General features: G+C 35.8%; 1 protein-coding gene across 1 annotated transcript in view; it reads left to right on the top strand.

The window, feature by feature from the left end:
- Positions 1–27421, top strand: part of LOC103595788 (dystrophin-like) — a gene marked incomplete at its 3' end in the record, with an annotated part of 276275 nt that overhangs the window by 203554 nt on the left and 45300 nt on the right. Inside the window, exons 9-10 of the mRNA XM_008579268.1 lie at positions 14987–15175; positions 15866–16047. Coding sequence (XP_008577490.1) covers positions 14987–15175; positions 15866–16047 — 371 coding nt within the window. The remainder of the gene's footprint in view (positions 1–14986; positions 15176–15865; positions 16048–27421) is intronic.

Here is a 27421-nt window from a genome sequence, read left to right as displayed (position 1 = left end):
TATCAGGAAATTATCTAATTTTATGGTAGAAAGTTTATTTCAAAATCACATATTAGATTTTATAAATACATACTTTTTAATAGTAAAATTTCAGCCCCTAGAAACTTAGAGTATATTAGTGTATTAGATGGCCTGTATGTTTTGTGGCAGTAACAAAGACACAGTGATAGATTACTAAGAGACAAGTTTATTTTTCTTTTAGTGTTATTTCTCTTAACCTCCATTTAGATGTGGGTGGTCGAGGCCTTGTAGAAAAGCTCTGCTTATCTGGGGACCCGAAGTCCTCTTACCCTGCAGTTCTGTCATCCCCTGGGATGCTGCCTTCCTCCCCATGATCAAGGATCACTCCCCACCACCATGTCTGTATTGAGGGCTGTGGGAAGGAGGAAAGAGCAAAGAAAAGAGCATGTCTGTTCTCTGTTAGGTCTTGACGAGGAAGTTGTCCACATCCTATCCCATTGGCCAATATTTGGACACATGCCACACTAACTGCAAGGGAAGTTGGGAACTGTGGTTTATGTTCTGGACAGTCAAATAGTCCCTGAAACTTTCTACTACTATATAAGAAGTGGAGTAAGACAGATATTGGAGGACTGGCAATCTTGGCCATAGCTGGTTTATGTTTGTTTGCTTTTTGGTTTTTTTAGGTATCCAGATTAATACTTCTGATTCCACAAATATTTGTTTAATATATTTTTGGATAATATTTTAAAAATACAAGCATATACATACGCATATATGTATACGGATGATATACAATTTTTTCTTCTTAAACAGAGCCCACTAAGCACAATATAGCATTTCTGTGAGAGATTTTCTAATAGTGGAGAATGTCAAATTTGACATTAAACATGAAAGGAAAATGATAGTATTAATAGAATGCATAGAATGTGAATGGCGGACTTGGCACATGCCATCCTTTGGAAAGTATTAGTCACTTTATTTTCTGTTCACCTTTCTTTGTCTTATCAAATAGGGTCTGTAGTACCACCTGGGCTGTATCCCATAGCTGTTCTTCTGTTATCCGCTTCTTCAGTGTGATATCATTGTCTGTAACTTACATACGTCACTTGAACTTTACATGTGATTTCTTTTTATTTTATTTAACTTATTTATTTATTTTTATTGAAACATAATTGATTATAAATATTTGGGAATACACAGTTGACTATCAATATTTGTGTGTAATATGTAATGATGAAATCAGGATAATTAGTATATTCATCATTGCAAAACATAATCATTATTTGTGTCCATTAACCAATTTCTCACTAACCCTCCCTTTCCCATATTTAGTAACCATAGTTCTGTTTGTTCCTTCTGAAAATTCAACATATTATTGTAATCTCCTTCCTTTCTTTCTTTTCTTTTCTTTCTTTCTTTCTTTCTTTCTTTCTTTCTTTCTCTTTCTTTCTTTCTTTCTTTCTTTCTTTCTTTCTTTCTTTCTTTCTTTCTTTCTTTCTTTCTTTCTTTCTTTCTTTCTTTCCTTCCTTCCTTCCTTCCTTCCTTCCTTCCTTCCTTCCTTCCTTCCTTCCTTCCTTCCTTCCTTCCTTCCTTCCTTTCTTTTCTTTTCCTTTCTTTTCTTTCTTTCTCCCACTTATGAGTGAGGAAGTGTAGTATTTCTCTTTCTGTGCCTCACTTATTTCACTTAACATAATTTTCTCCAAGCTCATCCATGTTGCTACAAATGGCAGAATTTCATTCTTTTTATGGCTGAGTAGTATTCCATTGTGTATATATGCCACATTTTCCTTATGCAGTAGTCTGTCAATGTGCATCTAGGTTGCTTCCATGTCTTGGCTATTATAAATAGAGCAGTGCAGGTATCCCTTTGACATGATGATTTCCATTCCTTTAGGTTTACACCCAGCAGTGGGATTGCTGGATCATATGGTAGTTCTATCTGTAGTTGCCTGAAAGACCTCCATACTGTTTTCCATAACGGCTGCACTGATTTGCAGTCCCACCAACAGTGTAGAAGGGTTCCCATTTCTCCACATCCTCACCAGCATTTGTTATTCTTTTTTATAATAACCAGTCTACCTGAGGTGAGATGGTATCTCGATGGGTTTTGATTTGCATTTCCTTGATGCTTAGTGATATTGACCATTTTTTCATGTAACTGTTGACCATTTAAAAAATATTTTAACATTCACTTGTACATATTTGTAGGGTACAGTGTGTTGTTTCTATATGTGCATGTACTGCACAATGATTGACTTAGGGTAGATAGCATAGTTTTGTACCTATTACATTTCATTTTGACACACCAAAATAATGGTGTCCAGGTATTTTCTTGGTAGCTTCAAAACCATTCCCTCTGAATTTTGTGAAAATGAAGGAAATAAATACATATATGAATGAATATGCATATGAAATATGTATGATATATGGTATGCATAATATAAAAAGAAATATAAATGTATATATAAATTATATTAAGAATGTTTTTTAAACATGCTATTTCTTAGATTCTGAGTTCATTTCTTTTCATTAAAAGAGATTTATCAAATTATAGTAAAGACATGTGTTTTGGAATCCATACAACCTGGTTTTATATACCAGAACCAACTTTGTGACCTTTGGCAAGTTGCTTAATTTTTCTGTTCTCATTTCCTCATCCTACTATTCTCTGTCATCCTGACCTGTTGTGGTGAAAAATCATGTAATGCATGTTAAGTGGTTAGCAAATAGACTGACACTAAGTGCCCAATAAATAAATAATGGAGGCTGTTGTTATTGCTATTATGTTTGTAGCTGTTGTTGTGATTATTGTTTTAATATTGTCATAGCAGCAGGTCATATTTTTTTCTAAATCCTCATTAGAGCTTAACTTTGATCAAATTTCAGGTACAAGCTATATTAAAAATTACCTATTCAATGGTATCGTTAGATTGAATGTCATGTACAATGTTGTATGATGGATTAATTTCTCATAAATCACTTCTGTAATCATTTTTCATACTTTCAATAAAACCCTGGTTTACATGCTGTATTTCTCAGGAAACACAGGAAACATGGCAAAAACATTTTCAGACACTAATCCAGGTTCCCCTGAACCACTATATTGTTATTTAGTAAAAGAAGCACTTCCTTATCCCTCTGTAATCCTTTAGCTCTGAAATAATCTTTCACTAAAGGATAAAAAGATTATAAAATACACCAAAAAATTTCACCATCCATGCATTGATTTAGACTCTATAAAAAAGAAGTATGACAGTTTTAAGTGAACTAAGAATGATAAATTTTTCAAATGTTTTTGAAGCATTTAGACATTCAAGAACAATAAAACTGTTTTTATTCAGGTTAGAACTCATATCACATTTTAAGGCTGAGTCAGGGGAAGTTGCCAAAATAGATCAGTTTCATCACTGATATAAAACTGCTCAGTGTTAGATTGTGGCCTCTTGAAATGTCCCAGCTATTTTTCTAAGCACTCTGAGGTTTGCTGGATTGCTGGTTTCATTACCTATATGTAGCCATTCAATGACTCATCTCAGTTTGAATTGCCAAAATCATGCTTCCAAAAATACACACAGCTGTTTCCTCATAAAAATCATTTGCCATTTCAATGAACATTGGCCCACAAATACAGGCGTTGCAAAGCATTTCTTGGAATCTAGAATGTGCTTAGCAGTTTTTATGCATTATCTCTTATAATCTTTCCATCAATTTTATGAACATAGATTTTTATTTTTATTGCTTTACAGATGGGGAAACTGAGACACAGAGAGGCTAACTAACTTACTCTAGATCAGACAAATAGTAAACTGGGTTTTAAAAAGTATTTACATACAGAGTAGTGTCAACACTATTGCTCTATACTTTAGTACAGACAATTTCTAGTAATAACCATTTCAGTAATAGAAATTTCTAGTACTAGAAATTGTCACTAGAAATTTTCCTGGACATTGCAGTACTAAAACAGGTACTTGTTTGTCTTCCCTCATTGTTTTACCTTTCCCCTCTCTACTTCTCCAATTTTATGCATGAGCGATGCCATGAAGAAACATAGATGACAATATCTAATACTTCCTCACACAAAATGACAGTAACTAAGCCTCTGAAGTGTGTGGATAATAAATTTTGTTCTTGATTTTGAAAACAACCAGAATTGTTTCACTCATTCATTGTTATGCCTCTCATTATAATCATTGCTTGCTCAATGTACTGCAGAGAAACATAAACTACTGTAAGAAAGACAAAAATTAAAAAAGGATGAAAGCATAGAAAAAATTAGTTCTAGTTGATGACACTGGCAAATCCATTCATGAAATGATTGTTGTCTATCTTTCTCATGTAAAGATCTTCTGTAAAAAACAAAGATCAAGTTTCCTGGAAAATTTCCTTTGATGCCATGATATGTACAAACTGGCCACAAGCCTACATACAATATGAAATTCTGTGATAATTGAAACATATTTTGTGATGCTTAAACTGAAAGCATAACTCTCTTTCTATATCATCTTTCATCTCTGACTTCTCTTTTAAGGTGGTTTTATTTTAAAAAATGTTTAATTTCGAGGGATCTTTTAAAAATGTGCAAGTGTAGAATTCAAGCAAATTTCTTCTTTCATGAATTAATGTAGTCTAAAATACTAAGACCATTTTAAATTTTGTTTCATGAAAAGCAGGAAAAATACCAAAATTTTAATCTTGACTTAGAACATATATACATATACATAGATAGATATACATATATATGCATATCAAAAACAAAAGTTCAAGAAAGAGTACTAATGCTTAGTATAAGTGACACAGACTGATAATTTTTATTCTTTTTAATTTTAAAATATTCCTTTTCATGACCCACTAAAATGATTTCATGAATCACTGGTGGACTATGATTTACAATTTGAAAAACAACGGTCTAGATAAAGAAAGAATTACTCAGAGCCCAGATGACAATCATGATCATAATTATACATATATAGTTGAGTATATATGTATGTATAGTTGAATTTATGGATATAAATAATAATTGACTTATATAAGTTTACATAGCTTATTCATGGTAGAATTTAGCCTTAATAAGGCTGCCTTTGAAAAGATTATTTTTATAAACGTCCTCAGGAAAAAAAACATTTAAATTCAGAATTTGAGTACTAGACATAATGTCCTTGTATATACGGATATGCCATTTAAAAGTTTTTTTCAAAAGCCTAAGCCTATAACGTGTTTAGTATTTTAATTCAAATTGTACAATGGTAGAATATAGTGTTTTGTTACTTGAATAATAGTGCTGTTTACAGTTTAACATTTGAAAAAGATTATTTGAACTCAAAATTGTTAAAGATTTTTAAGAACTCAAATAGGAGCTAGGTTGAGACTCAAGTTTCCAAATGGGTTGACTTAACTAATTGATGTTTACTCTTATAAGTTTCTGGGTCATTTTTTTCTACAGTAATTGTCTGGTTCCTGAAATCTGGACAGTGACTTAACAAGGTAACCTTAGGACAGATTGTTTCAAAACTGTTCCTATGTATACAGGAATCTAACTAATTATGGCTAAGGCATGCTTTATTGGGTTCTTACACAAGGTCAAGCATTCTGCCAAGTGCTTTATATACTCTCCTTTAATTCTTACCGTAATCTTATTAAGAGAGTATTATTGTTTCCATTTTACATAGGAGGAAACAAAGGCTTATGGTAGGGATAAGTAACTTTCCCAGGGTCACAAGAATTCAGAGTATAGTCCAGATTTATACACCAACTGAGTGCCTCTAAAGCCTCTGAATTTAACAACCACATTCTATTGTACATAATAAATCTCCTGTCCTCTCTCACCTGTAACCCAGAGAAGGCAAAATATCCAGGACTGAGTGGACTTTCTTTCCACCTGCACAAAGGCCTGGCTACATACTTGGTGGACCCCAGTGAAAAATGAAATGCAGAGCCCCTTTTTCAAAAATCAGGAAAAAAATTGTTGTTAAAATTATTAAAATATGAAGCTGTTTATTTTATAGTCTCTTGTCATAGTAGTTTTTTTTTATATATAAAGAGAATTAAAGCATTGAAGTATTAGCATGGATTTTACTATTTGTTGTTATATTGTACAATTCCAGTTATAAATGCAAATATAAGAGCATTTAACTCATGCAGATTCGCCAGCATTACATACTTTGCATATGTATTTAATTCTTACCAGAATGTGGAAACGTTGCCCAGCTAACTCAGCTGTTTTTATTTCACTTCTTGATATGCTCACATTCTACCAATACTCTCTAACTTTGGCTAATTAATAAGGAAGGACTGAAATGAACAGGAATTATGGGTTGCCCTATCTTTCCCTTTCTTTCTGTGTCATCAATTTCAGCATAAGCAGTTGGCTAATACAGGAATGTAAGCTGAGTAAGAAAGGATATGATGGGGTTTCTTCATCATTCATGTTTTGTTAGAATTTTCTTCTTTCTGCATTTGAAGCAAGGTCTGGTACAAACAGAAAACCTGATTTCTTGTGGCTGTTAATGCCCTCCTTTACTCTGTTATAGACATAACACTCTTAGCTTCTACTCTATTTGAGTCTGGCTAAACTCCTACATATTGTGATTCACCAGAATTCTGTACTCATGGGGCATTGAAACTGCTATATGTAAATAGGACAGATAGATATTTTGCACCTATCTCCTCTGCTCATATGCATACTTTATCACCCCATTGGACTTTACTTATGAAACTTGAGTTCAAAGATAAAATTATTAAGAATTTCAAGATGCAGCAGCAGATTAAAGAAGCATAGGTTCCTTCTAAACTCAGGGACCTGTGCTCAGGTTGCACAACCATGAAGCTCGTTCCACTTACACGCATAATCTTAGTCTACCTTTCTGTAATTTTTCTCCTTAATGCTGACTTTGATATTTATTGTTAATAGTATTTAGATATATAGAGAAGGGATACATCATGGAACTTGTTCTAACCCATAAGACCTTCAGAAATTGCCTTGCCATTTGTGTGTGGGAGGTGGGTGTCCCATGCATATAGCCCTCTCCTGGCACTTGTGCTCTGTTTGAGATACTAGAGTTGGGTAATTTTGACATATCAGGATAAGCTACTTCTAGTACTCTATAAACAGAAAAAGAATGCAAGTTTTGATGGAAAGATTTCACCAACAACTGCCACTATGCTTTATCAGCTGAAAAAAATTAACAGTTGTGAAAATATACAATATTAAAGTTTCAAAACTGAAGCATTTATCACAGGAGCACAATTAAGTTGGTACTGACAGCTCAGTGGATTAAGGTCCAGCAATGAGGAGGAATGGAAAGGCAAGGGAGAATAACACAGGAGAACCATCATAGACTGGGTTTCCTCTAGGCAAGATCACAAAATTTCCCAAATATCTCCTGGTTATTCTACACTGCCTTTTGTTTCCTTTGCAAAGCCCTATTTGTTCGGGCCCAGTGCTAGCTTGTGATATTTGGGGCACAGAGAAGAGTCCTCTTCAACTATTTCTCTAATAACTTTTTGCTCTGCTTTACTTTGTAAACAGTTTGCCTGTATCCCTTACCTCAGCTGAAAATGCTCTTCAGTGTGGTCCTTCTCAGAATTTTTGAAGTCTAGCAACCTATCATGAGTGCAATTGACTTAAAGAAAAAACTTGTAGACTTTCTTATTTACTCAAATTTTTCCCTTGATAATTGCCCTAAGGTTAAAGGAGGAGACACATGGTTTTTTCCAAAAGGTCTATCTGGTCACTTGATAGTACCCATCCCATAGTGTCTGAATCTCTGCAAATACATGACCAGATTTATTTATTTATTTACTTACTTATCTATTTATTTATTTATTATACATGTAGGGTCCAGCATTTATTTTCAATAATTGTGTAGAATGTGTGGTGTTTAGCTTATTTATAATTACAATACGCAATCATTCTTTGTCTGTTGACCAATTCCTCATTAGACCCCCTCCCTCTACCCCTCTCTTCCCCTTTTCCCCCTCTACTTTTCTAAAAGTTCAATGTATTACTGTGATTGTTGTTTGTTTCTTTCTTTCTCTGTCTCTCTTTATTGTTCATTTGTTTATTTATGGATTCAGCTCCCAGTTATGAGTGAGAACATGCGGTATTTCTCTTTCTCTACCTGGGTTGGTTCACTTAGGATAATTTTCTCCAGGCTCATCCATGTTGTTGCAAAAGGTAGAATTTCATTGTTTTTTTTATGGCTGAGTAGTATTCCACTGTGTATATATACCACAATTGCCTTATCCAGTCATCCATTGATGGACACTTAGGCTGGTTCCATCGTCTCACTATTATAAATAGAGCTGCAATAAACATCAGTGTGCAGGTATGCCTTGGACCTGATGTTTTCCAATCCTTTGGATATATCTCCAGGAGTGGGAATGCTGGATCATATAGAAGTTCTATCTGTGGTTGTTTAAGGAACCTCTATACTGTTCTCCATAATGCCTGTACTAATTTACAGTCCCACCAACAGTGCAGGAAGGTTCCTCTCTCTCCACATCCTCGCCAGCATTTGTTATTCTCTGTCTTTTTTATGATAGCCAGGGGTGAGGTGATATCTCAGAGTGGTTTTGATTTGCATTTCCCTAATGATAAGTGATGCTGAGTATTTTTTCATATACCTGTTAGCCATTTGTATTTCTTCCTTTGAGAAATGTCTATTCAGCTCCTTTGCCCATTTTTATTACATTATTTGGTTTTTTTTGTTTGTTTGTTTTGTTTTTGCTGTAAAGTTTTCTGAGCTCTTTGTTTATTCTGATGGATGTTTTGGAAATATTTTCTCCCATTCCGTAGGATGTCTTTTCAGTCTATTGATTGTTTCCTTTGCTGTGCAGAAGCTTTTTAGTTTGATATAATCCCATTTGTTTATTTTTTTCTTTTGTTGCCTGTGCTTTTAGGGTGTTATTCACAAAGTCATTGCCTAGTCATAAATCCTGGAGTGTTTCCCCTACATTTTCTTCTAGGAGATTTAAAGTTTCAAGTTATATTTTGGTCTCTAATCCATTTTGAGTTGATTGTGGTCTATGGTGAAAGGTATGGATCGAGTTTCATTCTTCTACAAATGGATATCCAGTTTTGCAAGCACCATTTATTGAAGAGGCAGTCTTTTCCCCAATGTATGTTCTTTTGGCCGTTGTCAAAGATCAGTTGGCTGTAAACATGTGGGTTGATTTCTGAGTTCTCTATTCTGTTCCATTGGGGCACGTCTGTTTTTATGCCAGTACCATGCTGTTCTTACTACAGATTTGTCACATAGTTTGAAGTCAGAAACTCTAACGCCTCCAGCTTTACTGTTTTTGCTCAGGATTGCTTTGGCTATTTGGGGTCTTTTGTTGTTCCATATGAAAGTTAGGGTTGCTTTTTATATTTCATTGAAGAATGTCATTGATATTTTGATGGAATCACATTGAAACTGTAGATGGCTTTGGGTAGTATGGACATTTTTACTGCATTTATTCTCCCAGTTCATGAACAAGGAATGTCTTTCCATCTCTTAGTGTCTTCTTTAATTTCCTTCAGAAGTGTTTTGTAGTTCTCATTGGAGGGATCTTTCACCTCTTTCATTAGATTTATTCCTAGGTATTTTATTTTTTTGAAGACTATTGTAAATGGGCTTGCTTTCTTGATCTCTTTTTCTTCTAGTTTGTTGTTGGTGTATAAAAATGCTACTGATTTTTGTATGTTGATTTTGTATCCTGCAACCTTACTGAATTTGCTTATCAGCTCTAAGCGTTTTTTGGTAGAGATTTTTGGTAGATTTTTTTTTTTTTTTTTTTTTTTGTATTTCAAAATATAGAAGCATGTCATCTACAAACAGGGACAATTTGATTTCCTCTTTACCTACTTGCATGCCCTTTATTTCTTTCTTTTGTCTAATTGCTCTGACAAGTTCTTCCAATACTGTGATAAAAACGAGTGGAGAGAGCAGGCATCCTTGTCTTGTTCCTGACCTTAAGGGGAAAGCTTTCAGCTCTTCCCCATTCACAATGATATTGGCAGTGGGTTTATTGTATATGGCTTTTAATATGTTAAGATACCTTCCCTCTGTACCTAATTTGTTGAGAGTCTTTATCATGAAAGGATGTTGAATTTTTTTCAAATGCTTTTTCTGCATCTATTGAGATAATCATATGGTTTTTGTTCTTCACTTTGTTGGCATGGTGTATCACATTTATTGACATGCATATGTTGAACCATCCTTGCATTCCTGGGATGAATCCTACTTGATCATGATGTATAATCTTTTTATATGTTGCTGTATTCTGTTTACTAGTATTTTGTTGATGATTGTAGCATCTAAATTCATCATGGATATTGGCCTGTAGTTTTTTTTTTGTTTATTTTTTCATTGTCTCGTTTTGGTATCAGGGTGTTGCTGGCTTCATGGAATGAGTTTGGGAGAATGGTTTCTGTTTTAATTTTTGGAATAGTTTGGAAAGAACTGGTATTAATTCCCCTTTAAAGGTTTGGTAGATTTCAGCAGTGAAGCCATTTGGTCCTGGCTTTTTCTTTTTGGAAGATTTCTGATTACTGCTACAATCTGGTTGCTTGTTATTGGTCTGTTCTCTTTTTCTGTCTTCTTGGTTCAATCTTGGTAGTTTGTATGTGTCAAGATATCTATCCATTTCCTCCAGATTTTCAAATTTGTTGGTGTGTAGTTGTTCATAGCATAGTAATCTCTAATGATTCTGTGTACTTCTGTGGTATCAGTTGTGATATACCTTTTTTCATTTCTGATTTTTGATATTTGGATCTTCTCTCTTCCTTTTTTAGTAAGTCTGGCTAGTGGTTTGTCTATTTTGTTTATCTTCTCAAAAAACCAACTTTTTGTTTCATTGTTCTTTTGTATCATATTTTTGGTCTCTATTTCATTTAATCCTCTCTGATTTTAATTCTTTCTTTCTGCCTACTAAATTTTGGATTAGATTGTTCTTGTTTTTCTAATTCCTTGAGGTGTAAAGTTAGGTTGTTTATTTGAAATCTTTCTTTTCTCTTGCTGTAAACATTTATTACAATAAACTTTCCTCTTAGTACTGCTTTTGCAGTATCCCATAGGTTTTGGTATGATATGTTGTTATTATCCTTAGTTTTGAGAGATTTTTTGATTTCCTGTTTGATTTATTCTTTAATCTATATGTCATTCAGAAGCATGTTGTTTAATTTCCAAGTATTTGTGTGATGTCCAAAGTTTCTTTTGTTATTAATTTCTAGTTTTAATCCATTGTGGTCTGAGAAGATGCATGAAATGATTTCAATTTTTTAAAATTTGTTGACACTTGATTTGTGACCTAATATGTGATCTATCTTGGAGAGTGTTCCATGTGCTGATGAGAAGAATGTATATTCTCTGGTTGTTGGGTGAAATGTTCTATATATATCCACCAAGTCCAATTGGTCTAGAATGTAGTTTAAATCCTGTGTTTTCCTATTGATTTGTTGCCTAGATGATCTGTCCAAAGTTGAGAGGGCAATGTTCAGGTCCCCAACTATTAAAGTGTTGAGGTCTATCTCTCTCTCTCTATGTGTAGTAATGTTTGCTTTATAAATCTGGGTGCACCAATGTTGGGAACGTGTATATTTAGGATTGTTATGTCTTCCTGGTAGATAGATCAATTTATCATTATGTAATGTCCTTCTTTGTCTCTTTTTATAGTTTTTGGTTTTAAGTCTCTTTAATCTGATATAGGAAAAGCTACGCCTGCTCATTTTTGGTTTCTATTTGCATGGTATATCTTTTTCCAAACTTTCACTTTTACTCTGTGAGAGTCTTTACAGGTGAGGTGGGTTTCTTGTAGGCAGCATATAGTGAGGTCTATCTTTTTAATACATCTAGCCAGCTGATGTCTTTTGAGTGGGGAGTTGAATCCATTAACATTTTATCATTGCTATTGAAAGATATTGTCTGATTCCTGTCATTTAATTATTTTCCTGTGGTTGCTTTAAAAGTATCTTTTGTTCCTTCTTTTCCCTGCTGTTCTATGACTTTGCAGTTTGTTGAGTTTTTGAAAGGGAATGGTATAGTTTTGTTTTGTTATTTTCCTCTTTCTCATTTGCCTATGTCTTTTATAAATGTGATTTTTCTTCCTAGTGTGTTCATGGAAAGGATTATTTTGGGGGGCATTTCCAGTGTAGGACTACCTTGATGGTTTCTTGTATTGCTGGTCATGTGGTGCAGAATTCCCGTAATATTTGTTTATCTGGGAAATACACTATATCTCTTTCATATCTGAAAGATAGACCTGCTAGGTATAGTATTCTTGTTAGGCAGTTTTTCTCTTTTAATACTATAAATACATCATACTATTCTCTTCTTGCCTGCATTGTTTCTGCTGAGAAGTCTGCTGTTAGTTTGAAGGGGACTCCATTATAGGTGACTTGACATTTTTCTCTTGCTCTTTTTAGGATTATCTCTTTGTCTGTAAATTTTGCCAGTTTAACTACAACATGTCTCAGAGAGGACCTTTTTGGATTGAACTTGTTTGGGGATCTTTATACTTCTTGTATCTGGAAATCCATTTCTCTACCAATACCAGTGATGTTTTCTGCTGTTATCTCATTGAATAAGTTCTCAATGCCTTTTTCTTTTTCTTCCCCTTCTGGAACACCCATAATTTGTATGTTTGTATGCTTGAGGCTGTCTGGTAGTTCTTGGAGATTTTCTTCATTTTTTAAAATTCTTTTTTTATTTGCTTGAGTTATTTCAAAAACAGTGTCTTCAATATCAGACATTTTTTTTCTGCTTGCTCTTGTCTACTGCTAAAGCTGTCAAATGTTGTTTTTATTTTGTTGAATGAATCTTTCAGTTTCAAGTGTTCTGCCACATCCCTTTTTACAGCATTAATCTCTTTGTAGATTTCCTCCTTTATATCTTGGATTATTTTTATTGTTTCATTGTGTTGCCTATGTGTCTCTTCTTGTATCTCACTGAGTTTCCTTATGATTTTTGCTTCGAATTCTTTTTCAGACAATTCAAGGGCTTCTTGTAGATTAGGATCTTATGTTTGTTATTACATTCCTTTGGGGGTGTCCTAGTTTCTTGTTTTTTTCATATTTCTGGTATCTCTCTGTTGATGTTTGGTCATCTGGTGAAGCAGTTGCTTCTTCAGTTACTTGAGTTTCTTTTGGAGAGAAAGAATCTCTCTTGAAGGTTTGTTTTATGTTGCCTATTGGGTAGGATGGCTCAGTTTCGATTCCATGTAGACTTTGGTTGGGAGGAGACTTCTGGGTCTACTGTCCAGTGATTCACACATCCTAGAGTGGGAATTGCAAGATGCAAGGCTCTTGGGGCTGGTGCTGAGCCTCTGAGGCCTCTTACAGGGAAAACTGAGAGGTGGGAGGGGGTGTCCCAAAAGCTGGTGTAGGACCATTCAGGCCTCTCCTGGTGAATGCTGTGAGGAGTGAAGCTCTCAGGGCTGGTGATGGGCTGCTGAGGCCTCTTTCAGCTCAAGCCACAGGAGGCAGAACTCCTAGGGCTAGTGAAGAGGTGCTCAAGTCACTCCCAGTGACAGCCACAAGGGGTAAGGCTCCTGGACCCAGAGCCAGACTGCTGGGGGCCCTCCCAGCGAAAGTTTTGCAGAGTTGGACTACAGGTGCTATTTCCATTGTGTCGAGGTCTCTCCCTGCAACAGCTGTGGGGGTGGTGTCCATGGGGTAGCATAGATGTGCTCAAGACTCTACTTGCAAGAGCTGCAGGAGGAGGGCCTCCCAGGGTTGGTATGGAATCTCTCAAGTCTCTCCCAGCAGAAACACAGGGGGTGAGGCTCACAGGGTCTGCTTTGAAGAGCTCAAGTCGCTTCTGGTTGGAGTCATGAGGGGTGGTGTTCCCAGAGTTGGTGTAGGGTCTCTCTAGTCACTCCCAGCGAGAGCAGTAAGCAGTGGGGCTCTTGGGCTTGGTGCCAGACTGTTGGGGCCTCTCCCAGTGAGAACTGTGGGAGACAGAACTCCCAAGTGCTATTGCCGGGGTGCTGAGGCCTCTCTCTGCTAGAGTCATGGGAAGTGGGGCTTCTGAGGCTGGCATGAAAGTGTTCAAGTCACTCTCAACATGGCCAGGTTTAGAGGTTGATTATTGCATCACATAAACCACCTTGCCTCTATTACTTGGCTTCAGGTGGGGAGAAGTTATGGTCATGGCACAGAATTCCAGCCATTTCAGAGGAAATCCTCTCTCACCTGATTTCTCCAATTAATACCCTTGCTTCCTCTTATACAACTTTGAGCAAGATAGTGGGTTAAGGAGTGTGAGACCAGTTGTGATTACCTCTTAGCAATTTCTTGATAGGTAGCCTGGAACATCTCCTTAGTGTTATGGGTGCTTAGTACCCTTCTATCTTAGCTTTAGGGTTCTAGCAGAAATTCTAGGGTAGAAAATACTTCATATTTTACTGTACCTAAGATAAATGTCTTGGTATTTAAACCATGGCTTTCTAGACATAAATTCTAATTCATAGAAATTTTATACTGTTAGAAATTTTAGATGTGTAGGTGAAATATTTATTTTTAAATTTTACCTACATCCCCCGTCACACTTATTTTCTTACTGATATATTTACCATTTGTAAACTTTCAGAAATATTTTATTACCAAGAGCATCTCAGAAAAAGATGTTTCTTTCCTTTAATGCCATTGTGAAAGTATATAAACATGATTGCAGTAATTTATATGTAGATGTAGATGTATAGGATTGTAAGAATAAACTGAAAATGGTTACCCATGGGTGAAAATTCATAGCATTTATAATGAAACATGAAGAGATGATATATTAATTTACTCTCTTAGTAATCCATAAGAGCTTTAATAAAATTTTAATTTGGCATGGATTTTGACAGCTATTTTGAAATGTGCGTGTGTATTTGTGAGGATGTTAAAATGCAGGCTCACTATTGTATGTGTCTGCTGCTCACGTCCCTGATAATGGAAGTGGATGTTTTTAGCATTTCAAAAATTATTTCTATTTATCATTTAATATACTGGAGCAGTCTACAAAAACACATTGTATAACACCAAATTTATTTCATTGTTCAGCATTTGGAAGCTCCTGAAGACAAGTCGTTTGGCAAGTCATTAATGGAGACTGAAGTCAACCTGGACAGTTACCAAACAGCATTAGAAGAAGTACTCTCATGGCTTCTTTCTGCTGAGGATACATTGCAGGCCCAAGGAGATATTTCTAATGATGTAGAAGAAGTCAAAGAACAATTTCATACTCATGAGGTAAAACAAAACTTTGATGTAGAAAAATAAGCATATGACTTGTTATAATGACACATCCCTTTTTTCTCAATTGCCCCAAAAGATCCTTGAATTTTGGAAATTCAGTTTTTATTTTGAGGTGGAAACAAATGCTCGTGTGCTTGGGATTCCCACAGCCAGTATTTAAAGTTCTTCTTTGGAGAATAACTCCCAAAGATGCTGAGACTGGTTTGCCAATGATTCACACAGGAATATAAGAGCGCAGCTCCCTTCTATTGTGTCAAGGCAATGCTGAGGCATAACTTATACTCCAGAGTACGTGTTGTGGAATTGGGTCAAAGGGCTGAATTACTCTCAGTGGTAATGTCCTGAGAGGACACACTTTCTTAGTATCCTCCTATTCCCTATCCTCTTTCACACTTCTTCAGCAACTCCCTTGCAGTCATCTTCTTCCTTAATAAATCCCTTGCACCAAAGTCCTTATCTCAGGGACTACTTCTGCAGAAGGTGATCTAAGATAATAACTTTTCTTAATTCATATTAAAAATGGTGTTGGATTTTCTTAAACAAAAATCAAAATACTTTTACTGGGAATACAAGCATAAATGTAAATGGGTTACAAATTTAAAATTTAAAATTGCAAAAAATAACATTCAAAATCACAATAATTTATGTAAAGTATTAATTTCAATTAACTTCTTTCTTTGTCAGGGATACATGATGGATTTGACCTCCCATCAGGGACGTGTTGGTAATGTTCTACATTTGGGAAGTCAACTGATTGGAACAGGGAAATTATCAGAAGATGAAGAAACTGAAGTACAAGAACAAATGAATCTCCTAAATTCAAGATGGGAATGCCTCAGGGTAGCTAGCATGGAAAAACAAAGCAAGTAAGTCTTTGTTTATTTTTAATTTTGAAAAATAGCAAGTTTAGGAATATTACTATTATTTTGAAGCTGTTTGATGGTTGTCAGGATTCTGTTTGTTGCTAAGGCACACAGCTTTTCTTAAGGGGACATTATGATTGGATTTTCATGTCAATAAAATTTGGGTTTTCACTTTTGTAACTGAAGTGGAGATGATGGTTATGTGGACTGTTATCTACAGAACTATGCTTTAGGAGTTGCCAAAGTTTGTCATAGTTAATATTGGCCAGGTTTTCTCCAAAAATTAAAATGTAAATGTGGAAGGCATGGAAGCATGCACAGGAAACCGTGTACACAAAACCACCTATTAGCTACAATTGACAGTAAACTTTTCTGAAGGAAAGCCCTCAAAAATATTAAAGAGATACTCATCTGTTTACGGAAATTCTCTTGAAAAAAAGTTTCTCAACTGTGTTTTGAAATTTGTATTAAAGAATGGTGTGGCTGTGAATTATTTTAACAATATATATTGACTTAATCAGAAAAGAGTTTTTGAGACCTTTCTGAAAATGGCATCTCTCTTATAAAGGCAACAAGCAGATCTCATCATTCTGGATGTATTGCTTTGACTTATATTGCTAGGTGTGTGTGTTCATGTACAGCCTATCGAGACAAGATAGATTTATTTTTAAATGAAAAGAAATGAAGTGCCAACTGTGGATTTGAATACATTAAGCTAAAGAAATTGTCCAAGCACCTTAAGTTTACTTAGCTTATTATTTATGAAGATTAAAAGCTTTAAAATAGGACCAAAGAAACTCATTAGATATGCTGGGAGGATTGCTATTCCACTACTAAATTATAGTTGACAATAAGGAGGGGGAAACACATTTTTAAGGTCATGTCTTTTGATAGAATAAATAAGGCATAATATGAGATAGAATGTTCACAACTATATCTGTATTCAGGCTAGGATATACTAGTCTATGCATATTGACATTTTTCCCTGCTGTGATCATACTGATGATTGCGGCTAACCCTCGAGGTAAGAGTTATAAGGGTCATATTATAAGTGTTGAGTCTGCGTCCTCCCCTCCTCCCCCAGTGCCCACAGGTCAACTAATTTACCCCACCCATTTATCATCATAAATCATAAAATACAGAGCCACCTGCTTGTGGTTATATGCCAACATTCTTCAAGTTAGAACTTCTATTTGCACTGATCACTACAACTTAATTAAAGAAACTTCAGACAAAATTAGAAAGGTTTTCAAATTCAGCCTCCTGTTCTACAACCTTTCCCATAGCAGCATTGCTGTCTTCCCTTTTGTGCACTCTATTTTTCCATCCTCTTCTGGAGGTTCAAACCTCCCATTGTTTCTTCGCTTCTTTTTTTCAATAGGACTAAGAATTTGGCATTAATTATTCATACTAATTAATTAATTAATTGCAGTTTGAGACTGAGTTACAAGAAAATGTGAATTCAGTCTAAAATTAAAATGCCAAGTATGTTATCTGATATTATAACATTTCAAATAGGATTTTTAAAATTTTATTTATTATGAATATTCATGGGATACAAAGCTAACTGTCACCCATCGTGCCAATGATGTGAGGACCAGATTCATACTGGGAGCATACCCACTACCAGAAATTACTTTTGTACCCTGTGACCCCCAACCAATTGTCCCCCAATCTCCCCCCGCTCCCTTTCCCCCCATTCCACTTTGTAGCACTAGGAATGTTCTCTCACTCTGTAAGACTAATACACAACTGTGGTCTTTCTTTCCTATCTTCTTTCTATCTTAGCTCTCACATATGAGTGAGCATAGGCAGTATATATCCCTCTGTGCTTTGCTTCTTTCAAACAGGAAAAGTATCTCCACTTTCATCCATGTAGTTGCAAAGGGAGTATTTCATGCTTTTATATGGCAGAGTAGTATTCCATGGTGTATATATACCACAGGTTCCTTATCCAGTCATCCATCGATGGACTTTTAGGTTGGTTCCATATTGTGGCTATTGTAAACAAAGCTGCAATAAACACAGGACTGCAGGTATCTCTTCAACATGATGATTTCCATTCTTCTGGGTATATACCCAGAAGAGGGATTGCTGGATCGCATGGAAGATCTATCTGTAGTTGTTTGGAAAACCTCCATCCTGTTTTCCACAGTGATTGTACGAATTTACAGTCCCACCAACAGTGTAGGAGTGTCCCATTCTCTCCACACCCTGGCCAGCATTTGTTATTCACCTCCTTTTTTGTTTTAGCCACTCAAACTGGGCTGAGGTGGTATCTCAATGTAGTTTTAATTTGCATTTCCTTGATGACTAGTGATGTTGAGCATTTTTTCATGTCTGTTGCCATTTGTAAGTCTTCCTTTAAAAAGTGTCTATTCAGCCCCTTTACCATTTTTTGATTGGGTTATTTGTTTTCTTTTACTGTATAATTGCTTGAGTTCTATGTATATTCTGAATATTAATCCCTTGTCAGATGCATAGTTAGCGAAAATTTTCTCCCACTCTGCAAGTTGTCTTTTCATTCTGTTGATTGTGTCCTTTGCTGTGCAGAAGCTTTTTAGTTTGATATAGCCCCATTGGTTTATTTTTTTCTTCTGCTGCTTGTGCGTTCGGCCTCATGTTCATAAAGCCTGAGCCCAGACATAATTGCTGAAGTGTTTCACCTATATTTTCCCATAGAAATAATCCATTTTGAGTTGATTTTAGTGTATGGTGAGAGATGCATATCTAGTTTCATTCTTCTGCATATGGATATCTAGTTTTCCCAGCACCATTTTTGAAGAGGCAGTCTTTTCCCCAATGTAGATTTTTGTTGCCTTTGTCCAATATCTGATGGCTATAAGCCTGAGGGGTGATTTCTGTGTTCTCAATACTACTGCACTGGACTGAATGTCTATTTTTGTACCAGTACCATGCTATTTTGGTTACAATAGCTTGTAGTATAATTTGAAGTCAGGTAGTGTTATTCTTCTGGCTTTATTTTTTTTGCTCAGGATTGCTTTGGCTATTCGGGGTCTTTTGTTTTTTCATGTGAAAGGTAAGATTGTTTTTTCCATTTCTGTGAAGAATGTCATTGGTATTTTGATGGGGATTGCATTGAATCTGTAAATCAATGAATTGCTGAATCTGTATGGGCTTTTTCACAATGTTAATTCTTCCAATCCAAAGCATATATCTTTCCATCTTTTTGTGTCTTCTTTAATTTCTTTCAGAAGTGGTTTGTAGTTCTCATTGTAGAGATCTTTCACCTCCTTGGTTAAATTGATCGCTAGGTATCTTATTTTTTGGGTGACAATTGTAAATGGGCTTACTTTCTTTATTTCTGTTTCTGTTGATTCGTTATTTGAGTATATAAATGCTACCAATTTGGGGGCATTTGTTTTGTATCCTGCAACATTACTGAAGTTATTAACCAGCTCTAGGAGCTTTTGATAGAGTCTTTAGGTTTTCCTATATATAGTATCATGTCATCTGCAAATAGAGACAGTTTGACTTCATCTTTTCCAATCTGAATTCCCTTTATTTCTTTCTCTTGCCTGATTGGTCTGTCTAGTACCTCTAGTACTATGTTAAATAGAAGTGGTGAGAGTTGGCATCCTTTTCCTGTTCCTGTTCTTAAGGGAAAGGCCTTCACTTTTTCCCCATTCAGAATGATACTGGTGGTTGGCTTGTCATAAATGGCTTTTATTGTGTTGAGATATTTTCATTCTATACCTAATTTTTTGAGAGTCATTTTCATGAAGTGATATTGAATTTTGTCAAATGCATTTTCAGCATCTATTGAAATAATCATAACGGACTTTGTCCTTGAATTTGTTGATGTGATGTATCACATTTATTGACTTTCTATTTTGACCCGTACCTTGCATCCCTGGGATGAATCCCACTTGATCATAGTGTATAATTTTTTAATAAGTTGTTGTATTCTGATTGCTAATATTTTGTTAAGGATTTTAGCATCTAGATTCATCAAGAATATTGGCCTATAATTTTCTTTTTTTGTTGTGTTTTTATCTGGTTTTGGTATCAGAGTTATGGTGGCCTCATAGAATGAGTTTGGGAGAGTATTGTTAGTTTCAATTGTTTGGAATAGTTTGACGAGAATTGGTATTAACTCCTCTTTAAAAGTTTGATAGAATTCACCTGTAAAATCATCCAGACCCAGACTTTTCTTTGTTGGAAAATGGCTAATTATCACTTCAATCTCCTTGTTTGTTATTGGTTGGTTCAGGTTTCCTATCTCTTCTTGGTTCAGTCTTGGTAGTTTGTATGTGTCTAGAAATTTATCTGTATCTTCCATATTTTCATATTTGTCATCATACAGTTGTTTATAATAGTCTCTAAAGATTCTTTGTATTTCCCTGGTATTGGATATGATGTCTCCCTTTTCTTTTCTCGTTTTTGTTATTTGGGTCCTCTCTCTTCTTCTTTTTTTTTTTTTTTTTTTTTTTTTTTTTTTTTTTGTTAACCTAGCTAATGGTTGGTCTATTTTCTTTATTATCTCAAAATACCACCTTTTTGTTTTGTTGATCTTTTTATTGTTTTTTGGATCTCTATTTGATTTAGTTGTGCTCTGAACTTAATTGTTTCTTTCTGTCTACTACTTTTAGGTTTGGATTGTTGCTGTTTTTCAAGCTTTTTGAGTCATAGTATTAGTTAATTTGTTTGAAGTCTTCCATTCTTCTGATATAAGCTTTTATTGCACTAAATTGCCTCTTAATACAGCTTTTGCAGTATCACACAGATTTTGGTATGATGTATCTTTATTTTCATTAGTTTCTAGAAATTTTTTGATTTCCTGTTTAATTTTTTCTTCGACCCATAAATCATTCAGGAGCCTATTACTTAGTTTCCATGTATTTGTATAAATTCCAGAGTTTTGCTTATCGTTTATCTTCAGTTTTAATCCATTGTGGTCTGAAAAGATAGTTGGAATGACTTCAGTTTTTAAAAATTTGCCGAGACTATATTTGTGACCTTATATGTGGTCTATCCTGGAGAATGTACCATGTGCGGATGAGAAGAAAGTGTATTCTTTAGTTGTTGGGTGCAATGTTCTGTGTATGTCTGTCAAGTCCAGTCAGTCTATGGTGTAGATTAAATCATCTGTCTCTTTGTTGACTTGTTGCCTGGAAGATATGTCCCATAATCAGAGAGGGGCATTCAGATCACCTACTATTAATGTATTAGGTCATATTTCTTTCTTTAGGTCTAAAAGTGTTTGCTTTATATATCTGGGTGCTCCAGTGTTCGGTGCATGCATGTCTATGATTGTTATTTCTTATAGTTGGATAGATCCCTTTATCACTTTATAGTGGCCTTCTTTGTCTTTTTTTTATGTTTATGGTTCAAGATCTATTTTGTCTGATATAAGAATAGCTACTCCTCTTCATTTTTGGTTTCCGTTTTCATGGTATATCTTTTTCCATCCCTTCACTTTTAGTGTGTGTGTGTCTCTACCTGTGAGGTGGGTCTCTTGAATACAGCATATACTTGGATCTAGCTTTTTAATCCAATCAGGCACTCTGTGTCTTTTGAATAAGGAGTTTAGTCCATTTGCATTTAGAGTAGTTATTGACAGATGTTGCTTAATTCCTGTCATTTAATTGCTTCTTGTTTAGCTGGTTTAAATATCTTTTGATCATTATTTCCCCTTTTATTTCTCGTCTTTAATGTGAGTTGGGGATTTAAGGCAGAATGGTTTAGCTTCTTTCTCTTTCTTGCTGGCATTTGTGTTTTAACAGTGAATTTTGCTCTTTCTTGTGTATATGTGATAGTAATCACCATTATTCACATTCTAGATGAAAGACTCCCTTGAGAATTTCTTGCAGGGCTGTTCGTGTGGTGGTGAACTCCCACAACTTTTGTTCATCTAGGAAATACACTATTTTTCCATCATTTCTGAAGGAGAGCCTTGATGGGTAGAGAATTCTTGGCTGGCAGTTTTTTTTCTTTTAGTATTTTGAATATATTGTTCCACTTTCTTCTGGCCTGTAGGGTTTTGGTTGAGAAGTCTGCTGTTGGTTTGATGGGAGTTCCCCTATAAGTGACCTGATGCTTTTCTCTTGATGGTTGTAGAATTCTTGCTTTGTCTTGAGCTTTGCAAATTTAATTATAATGTGTCTTAGGGAGGATTTTTTTATATTGAATCTGTTTGGGGAACTTGGAGCTTCCTGGATCTGAAGGTCTGTATCTCACCCTACACTTGCTCCTCCCCTTCAGGAATACCCACAATTCAGATGTTAGAGCACTTGAGTTTGTCTGCTATCTCTCTTAGATTTCCTTTTTTTGGCTGCCTGATTTATTTCAAAAAGACCGTCTTCAAGCTCTGAAATTCTTCTGCTTGCTTTACTGATGGCGTTTGGATGTGTTGTCCCCTCCAAAACTCATGTGGAAATTTGATCTCCAATGTGGCAGTGTTGGAAACTGATTGAGTCATGGGGACAGATCCCTCATGAATGCATTAATGCTCTCCCTGGGGGAGGGGGGATTAATGAGTGAGTTCTCACTTGATTAGTTCCCATGAGAGCTTGCTGCTTAAAAAGACCCTAGCACCTTCTTTCTCTTGCTTCCTGTCGCCATGTGATCTGCTTGTACCCGCTGGCTGCCTGCCACTTTCCGCCATGAGTAGAAGCAGCCTGAGGCCTGTGCCAGTTGCAACTGCCCAGAATTGTAAGCCAAATAAACCTCTGTTCTGTATAAATTATCCAGTCTCAGCTATTTCTGTTATAGCAACACAAAACGGACTAATACATCTACCCTGCTGCTCAAGCTCTCTGTTGTATTTTTTTTTATTTCATTGAGTGAATGTTTCATTTCTAGAAGTTCTGCTATATTTTTTTTAAGGTATTGATCTCTTTGTAGATTTCCTCCTTCATATTCTGGATATTTTTTTCTTGTTTCATTGTGTTCTGTATTTGAGTCTTCCTTTACTTCTTCAAGTTTTCTTAAGATCATTGCTCAGAATTCTTTTTCAGACATTTCAAGGATTCCCTGTTCCCTGACTTTGGGGCATTACTGTATTCTTTTGGTGGTGTCATTTATTCTTGTTTCTTTTTTTTTTTTGTACTTCTAGCATTTTTCCTTGACTTTTTGTCATTTGGTAGAGGGTTTGCTTCTTCTATTACACTGAGGTTGGCTGTGGAGTGGCCCTGGTTGCTACTGTGGTGGTGAATTGTCTTTGCTTGACAGTAGATGTGGTGGAGGTAAAGTTAAACCATCTTGTTTCCTGTTCCAGAATCTGTGGTGATAGAATGAGACCCTAGTGCCACGCTAGGCACACCTTGGCAGGTCAGACACCATGGGCTGGTGCTCCCTTCTGGGTCCAAGGAGGGGGGAGGGGCCACCTCTAACTGCACGGTTCTGCTGCTGCTGAGCTCACGTCAGTGCGTGTGGGTACAGATGGGCTGGTGATCCTCTCTGGGTCCAAAGGAGGGGACAAGGGTTGCCTCTAACTTTGCAGTTCTGCTGCTACTGGGCTTGCCTTGGTGCTGGTCATGGTTTGGGTTGGCTGGCACTCCCTTCCAGGTCCAAAGCAGGGGGAGCGGCCACCTGTAGCTGTGTGGTTTATTCCAAAAACTCCCATTGTTAAAAAGATATCCACTATTATGTGACAGATGACAGTGAACACTCACACACACATACACACACACACACACACACAAACACACAACAACACATAGATGTGTCTGTGTGTGTAATCTTATCACCCCTATCCCACTGGAGGATGGGAATCCTAAAATGGCAATGTTGCTGCTTGGCTAAGATTGACATAAAAAATTAGTTTGTTCATAGGGAATATTTGGGGATTTCTATTTGTATAAAAGTTTTTAGAATGATTATTAATAAGTGAAGGGCAGCATGTTAGCTTGTATAGCTTTTGCTAAAACATCTTAATACAGTTTATAAAATGAGACACTATTATGGAAACACTTGTAGCACATAGAATTTTCTGGATAGTTTCTTGAAAGACACATGTACATGTTATTATTTAAGTAAAACAAATTCATAAATATTATGAGTGTTTATAATAACAGTGAGCCTTCCAAACTACTTTCACTAACTTTGTGTGTATTAATGTATAAACCTATTAAATTCTGAATGAGGTAAGCCATTATGCAAACTTTGCCGGACCTGATTTTTGACAGATTTTTGGGTAGGAAACAAAAAACTCATTATGACTAGAGGATGTTGTCAATATTTAAAAAATAATAATTCTAGGTTTTATTTAATGCTTTAAATAAATTGCAACCTCTTTAATTTCTATTATCATGGTCATATTGATGATTAGCTTTAATTCTAAGCATTATCTATTGTTTCCAAACATCTAATTAGTTTGCAGTTGTAAATTGCTAGTAAACAAAAATGGATTAGTCTGTACTTCTCATCTCTCTCTCCCAAAGAGGGTGTAGCTCGACCCTGTCATAAGCCATCATCCCTGCCTAAGCCTAGGTTTAGTGATGAGAGGAATGATCATTAATATTTGTCTAGGCATATTAGGTATAACCAAAACATGCTAAAATTCTTTAGTTGATATAACGAATTAAAATAATTATTGGGAATTCAGATATGCTTATAACTAAAATCCATGAACATTTACAGTTAGAAATTATGGGTATTATCTGCCAACATATTTACTAGCAACAAATTATATTTGATATGTTCATTTGATTGATTGGTATATATGTATATCTTTCTTTATCAATACCAACAGATATTAATGGAGTGCCTCGAATTATTAGATAAAGTTCAAGGCACTGGGGACACAGTAATAGTCATAAGAGGTAAGGTCCCACATCTCATGAAACTTATATTCTAGGGAGACTGACAGCCAATAAACAGAGAAGACAATAAAAATATCAGATCACAAAGGAATGTACTTTCTGTAGAGATTAAAAGGAAATGTGATAGAGAGTGGTTGAGGAGCTACTTTAGACTTTGAGATCCAGGAAGTCCTTTCAAGTTTGGTACAATTTAGTTTGTGTTTTGAATCACAAAAAGGAACCACCATTTGCAGGTCAAGAGGAGAAATATTGCAGGCAGTGGAAACAACCAACAAAAAGACCCTGAAGTATGGACATTTTGGCTTATTGGAGGAACCAAAAGGCCAGCAGGACTGGAGAGTTTCAGGAGGGAAGGCTATATAGCTGAGATATGAGATGGTGTCAAAATATAGGTAGCAGTCTAATTACACATGACAGTGTCAGGGCAAAAGATAAGGGCTTTTAGTTTTAGACTAAATGCAAGAAAGAGCCAAGGTTTTAAGTAGGGGAAATCCAAGTCCAGAAAATTGATCAGTAAGGACACTGGAAAAAGGAGAGGAAGATATTAGGCTTGTGCAATAGCCCAGGTAAGGGATGCTAGTGTCTTAGACTAGGTAGTAGTTATGTTAAGAGTGTACTCTGGGCTGGCCCGGTGGCGCACTGGAGAGTGCGCTGCTTGGGAGCGCGGCGGCGCTCCTGCTGAGGGTTCGGATCCCATGTGGAGACCGGTTCCCGCTCACTGGCTGAGCGCAGTGCGGGTGCAGCGCCGAGGGTTGCGATCCCGTTGCCAGTCCCCAGTACGGGCATGACACCGAGGGTTGCGATCCTGTTACCGGTCAGTAAAAAAGACAAAAAGGAAAAAAAAAAAAGAGTGTACTCTACTATCTTAGCCAAGTAGTTAATTTATACACCATTTCTTCTGTATTTATTTTTAGTCCCCTTTCCTTTTTTTTTTTTTTTTTGCCTTATTATCAGTCAAAATGTTTTTTTTTTCCTTTTTGTCTTTTTTCGTGACCGGTAACAGGAACGCAACCCTCGGTGTCGCGCCCGCACTGCACTCAACCAGTGAGCGGACTGGTCTCTATATGGAATCCGAACCCTTGGTGGGAGCGCCGCCATGCTCCCAAGTGCCGCACTCTACCGAGTGCGCCACTGGGCCGGCCCAGAAAATGTTTTTGTTGTTGTTGTTGTTGTTGTTTTTGCTTTTTGTTAAGACAAGTGAGCAGATATGATATAGTGGGATGGGGGGAGGGGAGAGAGGGAGTGGGGAAAGAAGAACAGGTAAAGGGACATGAAAATAAACTATATTGTATATTAATAAGTTAAAATTAAAAAAATGGTTTCTGCTTTGAAAATAGACACGGGCTTGTGCAAGCAGATACTAACTTTATACGAGTTGCATCTAGGAAATACTGTTTATACTGTTTAACAATGATCAAACAAAACAAGAAATTTAAAAAATATAGAGGTAACAATATGCTCCCATTCTACCTTACTTATAAACTACTCTAATTTACCTAGGGGATAAGGTCTCACTTTTCCAACCACTTATTTAAGTGGAACAATATACTTCCCTTTTACAATCCTCAGTTTACTGATTGTTAAAACAGCAACAGTTTCGTGTTTGTGACACACCTCTCAAAGATATAGGCTGAGACAGAGTATAAAAAGGAGTTTTTAAATACAAAAGTATTGTAAAATGTAAAAAATGATCATTATAATAGAGATCTCTGGCCATGGGTTAATTATTTTTAACCATACTATATCACTTTGACTCACATATATTTGAGGCAAATATTTTACTTCTTTTTTCCCCAGCCTTTCCTAATTACCTCACTTTTATTCCCCCACGCCCAAAGGATATTTGAGTACACCTTTTGTGTGAGGGTAAGGAAGCATGAGCAATCTTGATTGCTCCCTTACCCCCATAAATTACATTGAAATTACATTTGAGGTTGTTATTTTTTCTCAATTTAAACATTTAAAAATATGCTTACAAAGGAATGTCAGTAAAATATAAACATACTGCTGCTTCTCCCTTCTTCCCTCCTCCTTTTTTAGACCCACTCTCATTTGATTCTTTCCTTCCTAATTTCTTTCTTCAATTCTGGTACTTTCATGGATGTGAATTGGTGATGAAGGGAAAGCTAATGCAATAAAGATGTTTGTTAAGATGTCTCTAGCCACAATCTCTTTTGGGACCACTATGCTTCTGATATTGGTCAGCTACAAATCTTTAACAATGTTTATGAGATTGAAATGAGAGAACTAAGTGCCACTAATGTCATAATTAAAATAAAATAATTAAAACAAGACAATGTCTGTTGACATATTTGAGTTAGAAACCTCAGAAAGAGTAAGTTAAATGATATGTTTTGTTTTGTTTTATGCTGAGGAATACCCTTGGGGTGTTGGGAGGTGAGAGAGAGAGAGAAGAAAAAGACAAAACTTCCAACTGTGGAAGTACAAGAAGACAACTAGAATAGGGACAACAGAGGACTTTCTTGTCTATGAATAAACTAATTAATTTGATTGAAAAATGCTACCTGCAGAGAGGAAAAGAGATTTACTGACATTTCTACAAGGAAACATAAAGATAAGCACAGCAAGTT

The sequence above is a fragment of the Galeopterus variegatus genome, unplaced genomic scaffold (assembly GCF_000696425.1).
Source record: "Galeopterus variegatus unplaced genomic scaffold, G_variegatus-3.0.2 Scaffold1846, whole genome shotgun sequence".
Taxonomy (NCBI): Eukaryota; Metazoa; Chordata; class Mammalia; order Dermoptera; family Cynocephalidae; genus Galeopterus; species Galeopterus variegatus.
The sequence above is the reverse complement of the archived record's forward strand: the minus strand, read 5'-3'. Positions and strand labels throughout refer to the sequence as shown.